Raw genomic sequence first — 3632 nt, 5'->3', positions numbered from 1 at the left:
CGTTCCTTGCCAAGACCTTTCGTTCGCCGCAAGACGACAGCTGGCCAATCAGCGACGGGGAGGTTTTCCGGTGCTGCGAGATTTCGAGTGGTTGTGCCAGCAAACGTGACGATGATTGGATGAAAAATGAGACCAAAATAGACGATGGGGGGCGCTAGAGGACCGCATTAGTTCTGATCAACTTGAAGTTGAGCCAAAGGCAGCGTTCAAGATTGTACGACCATCCTCTCCTCGCTCTCTTCCCTGTGTACTTTGTGGACTAACTAATTATGGAACTAGCTTGAGTTTACAGTGTGTGGCGTTGGATAGTAGCAGTACAAGAATATTTACCCATATCCTCTTATACACCTTGAGGCATGCATGTACAGATTTCCAAGTCTAAAAATGTAAATCTAAAAACAATGCAGAATGTCTGGTTTGCACACCCCCTCTGCCTCCAATCAATTAGTAGCCTATAGGCCTTCAACTACAACCATATAAGTCAAAAGTTGAAACAGCAGAACATAATACTGTTTTTTTTTTTATGGACTGAATGTCCACAGACCTGCAGCATGTTGGAAACAAACCATTTTGAATCACAAATGAGTCTTGGCACAAGTCTGGGCTGCAGATGGTGTCAAATGAGTGAATGTTGCATTATAATCAGCTCTGGTCTGCAGGGCAAAGTAGTCCCAACTGTATCAACAATGAAATGGCCAATACACAGCCTGGATACAGATCACAACTTCTCCTTAAAAACCTGAGAGTCCTCATACAGTTGGGGCAAGGCAGACAGTTTTTTGAGAATGATGGTGTCCAGTTAGAAAGGACTGGTAATTTCCCATGGGAGCTATCAAAAACCCCAAGGGTCATAACCCTACCATACAACTTTAACAGTTTTCTACCACTGTATAGGCATAGGGTTTAAATGTGGCCTTGAGCTCCCCAGAAGTCGCATAAAGCGACTGTTCTCATCTGATGCCTTGATACCAAAATTAAAGTATGAAACCAATATAACATTTTGTAAGGTTTTCAAATCAGGATTCGGCCTAATTAGGTCATGGCAAAACAGACAGCTGTTCCTTTTCTTCCTTCCAGTAAGTAGTCAGCGCCCTTCTCATCATTATGCAGCATCTCTGCTAAGAGAAGCGTGAAACAGATGCAATCCATCTTCAGCCAGTGTGAAGAATAAATATATTTTGGCATCTTCATGTCATTGGGAGATGGTCAGTCCACACCAAGGCTGAGGGGTGGTGAGGTAATTTTGTCATGCCCTGAATGACTGATGGTTTGTGCTCACGCCTTGGAAGTCTGGCAGTCATGACTTCACTTCATTAATGGGCAAACATCAGTCCTTACAGCTGGACCCGGTGCTACAAAGTGCACAAGCTCTCTGAAGTTCCTGTGTGGGATGTTTTGCTGTCTTGGAGCAAATTAGTCACGAAAATGTGTCATTGCTTGAAATGCAGACTGAAGTCTTCAACACTTTTCAAAAACGTCTGCTGGAGACATTTGCAGTTGGAGTGGTTAGAGTGACATTAAACCTTGTGTTTACCTGTGGGTTAATAGAGACAGACTGCAGCATTCACAGGGAACCATCAGATGGCAGCAACACTTAGGCAGCACTTGGACTTGTCACATCTGGCTCAGTTTTGAGTCGGAAGCTTGATGTAAAAATGACAGATATGTGATCATGTTTTAGCAAAAGTAGACAAAATATAAAAATGTGTGATGATTATACATGCAAATGAGAGCTATTCAGCAGTATGTCAAGAGCTTTTGCTATAATATGGCTGCCATATAATAAATAATAGAAGAATAGAGTAGAAATGTCCACTGGTAAATCTGTCTGGCAGCAAGTGTCAACAGACTGTTGACAACTTTGCAGTGAACGAAACATTCCTGTTACAAGTCACCTGAGAAAAAAGTCTCAATCTCATGTTCATGTATTCCAGTGGTGAAGCTATATAGCATTTTTACCTCTGAAGACTGAAAAAACGAATGGATAACATGACATCACCTGCTTACTTCATAAGCGCATTGAGAGCAATGGGTTTAAAAAAAAGTGGATAACCTTTCAGAGAAGCGTTTCTTTTTAATCTTAAAGTGTCTCCATTTCATTCCAAAATGTATGTGATCAACAACATTCTGTACTGAGGCTTTAATTGTATTTATGCAAGCTCCTCATCTGTGGCCACTCCATCCTTGGTCAGATCTCTGTTTGGCCCGCTCCCCTGTCTCTGAGGTCAGCCTGGAGGCCCCCGGCCCAGCAATCACACCAGACCACTATCAAGCCCGTATGAAAGCAATAAAATCAAATCTAAAACAGATCCCAACTGGCTTTATGTCCCCCTTGTGTGTCAGTGCATGTGTATGAGCAATGGTTATGCAAACACTGCGCTCACAAAGAAAATATTGTGAAGTCAGTGTGGGTGCCGGCAATTTCAGAGTGTCTGTGTGTGCATGGGTATACATGTGTGTGTGTAATGCACATCTGTGTGTGGGTGCATGTGTTTATGTGTGATGCATATGTGCGTATGCCTGTGTGTATGTTTGAGTGTGTGTGCAGATGTGTGCGTCTGTGTGTGTAAGGGAGTGAGAGAGTGAAACAGAAACAGAACGAAAATGAGAAACCAAGCACAGAGTGTCAAAACAAAAAGTAAACCGTTTATTTTCTTCTCAGTACAGAACACATAATCAACAAAAACATCAAAACTACAGTACTTTAAAAAAGGAATTTAGAAAATAGTAATCGTACAAATCAGATTTGTCCAGAGAGTCTCTAAATTGTTAAACATTGTGATGGAAGTCCTGACTGGGCAAAAGTCCATATTTCAGGAAAAAAAGAGACATTAAACAAAACAAAGAAGGTAAGAACAATATGCCATTATGTTCATGAGAAAACAGTAGTAGCATTGATGGAAGCGTACAAGAATAAAAGTGTAAATGCACATGGATGAGAAAGTACAGCTAGTATCTGTACAGTTGTTTTCTTTCAAGGCAAAGCCAGAATTCTCCTGGATGCATGGCACCACTGGCCACTGCCACGGATCCCAGAGGGCGTGACATTAAAACCCCCTCCGATACCCATATAAGGTCCACTGGTGATAAGGAAAAGTGAGCTCAAGCCCACGTGTTGTGTTTGGGAAAGCATCAAGGGTCAATTTCCATGGGAACGATGGTTAAGATAGCGTCCTCATTTCCCCGGCGCACGACTACTCTGAGCGTGGAATCCCTCTTGATAGCAGTGCTTACATCTGTCGCTGATGAGATCCTGTGGCCGTTGATGGAGATGATGACATCATGCTCTTTAAGACCACCACTGCAAAGGAGAAGACCAAGAGATGATTAATAAAGGGCTTCAAAAAATAACATGTACACATGCACATCAGCAAAGAGTCATGGTTGTTTTGTAGCCCGGGGCTTGTGCCTTAGTCGACTGAGATGGAATTCTGGCTCAGTTTCATTCTCTAACAAGGTGCATGGAGTGGGCAGGTAACACTAGAAGAGGGGGGGATTTCAAGACCTCTTCCAGCATATGTCTTTCATCAGTGTCTGAGGGCTACATGCAGATACGCATTGGCTTTACAAATAAATCTTTGTTTTCAGCATGGAAAATGTGGCTGGAATTTCCAATTTCCTTTATATCTTGG

General features: G+C 42.5%; 1 protein-coding gene across 1 annotated transcript in view; it reads right to left on the bottom strand.

The window, feature by feature from the left end:
• Window positions 1-3132: 3132 nt before the first annotated feature.
• The window catches only part of LOC115373165 (serine protease HTRA1A-like), a 28835-nt gene continuing 28335 nt past the window's right edge, over window positions 3133-3632 (bottom strand). The window contains exon 9 of the mRNA XM_030071441.1: window positions 3133-3301. Within this exon, the coding sequence (XP_029927301.1) occupies window positions 3133-3301 (169 nt within the window). The remainder of the gene's footprint in view (window positions 3302-3632) is intronic.

This window comes from Myripristis murdjan, chromosome 15 (genome assembly GCF_902150065.1).
Source record: "Myripristis murdjan chromosome 15, fMyrMur1.1, whole genome shotgun sequence".
In the NCBI taxonomy this organism is placed as follows: domain Eukaryota; kingdom Metazoa; phylum Chordata; class Actinopteri; order Holocentriformes; family Holocentridae; genus Myripristis; species Myripristis murdjan.
This window is presented reverse-complemented; position numbering and strand designations above follow the sequence as displayed.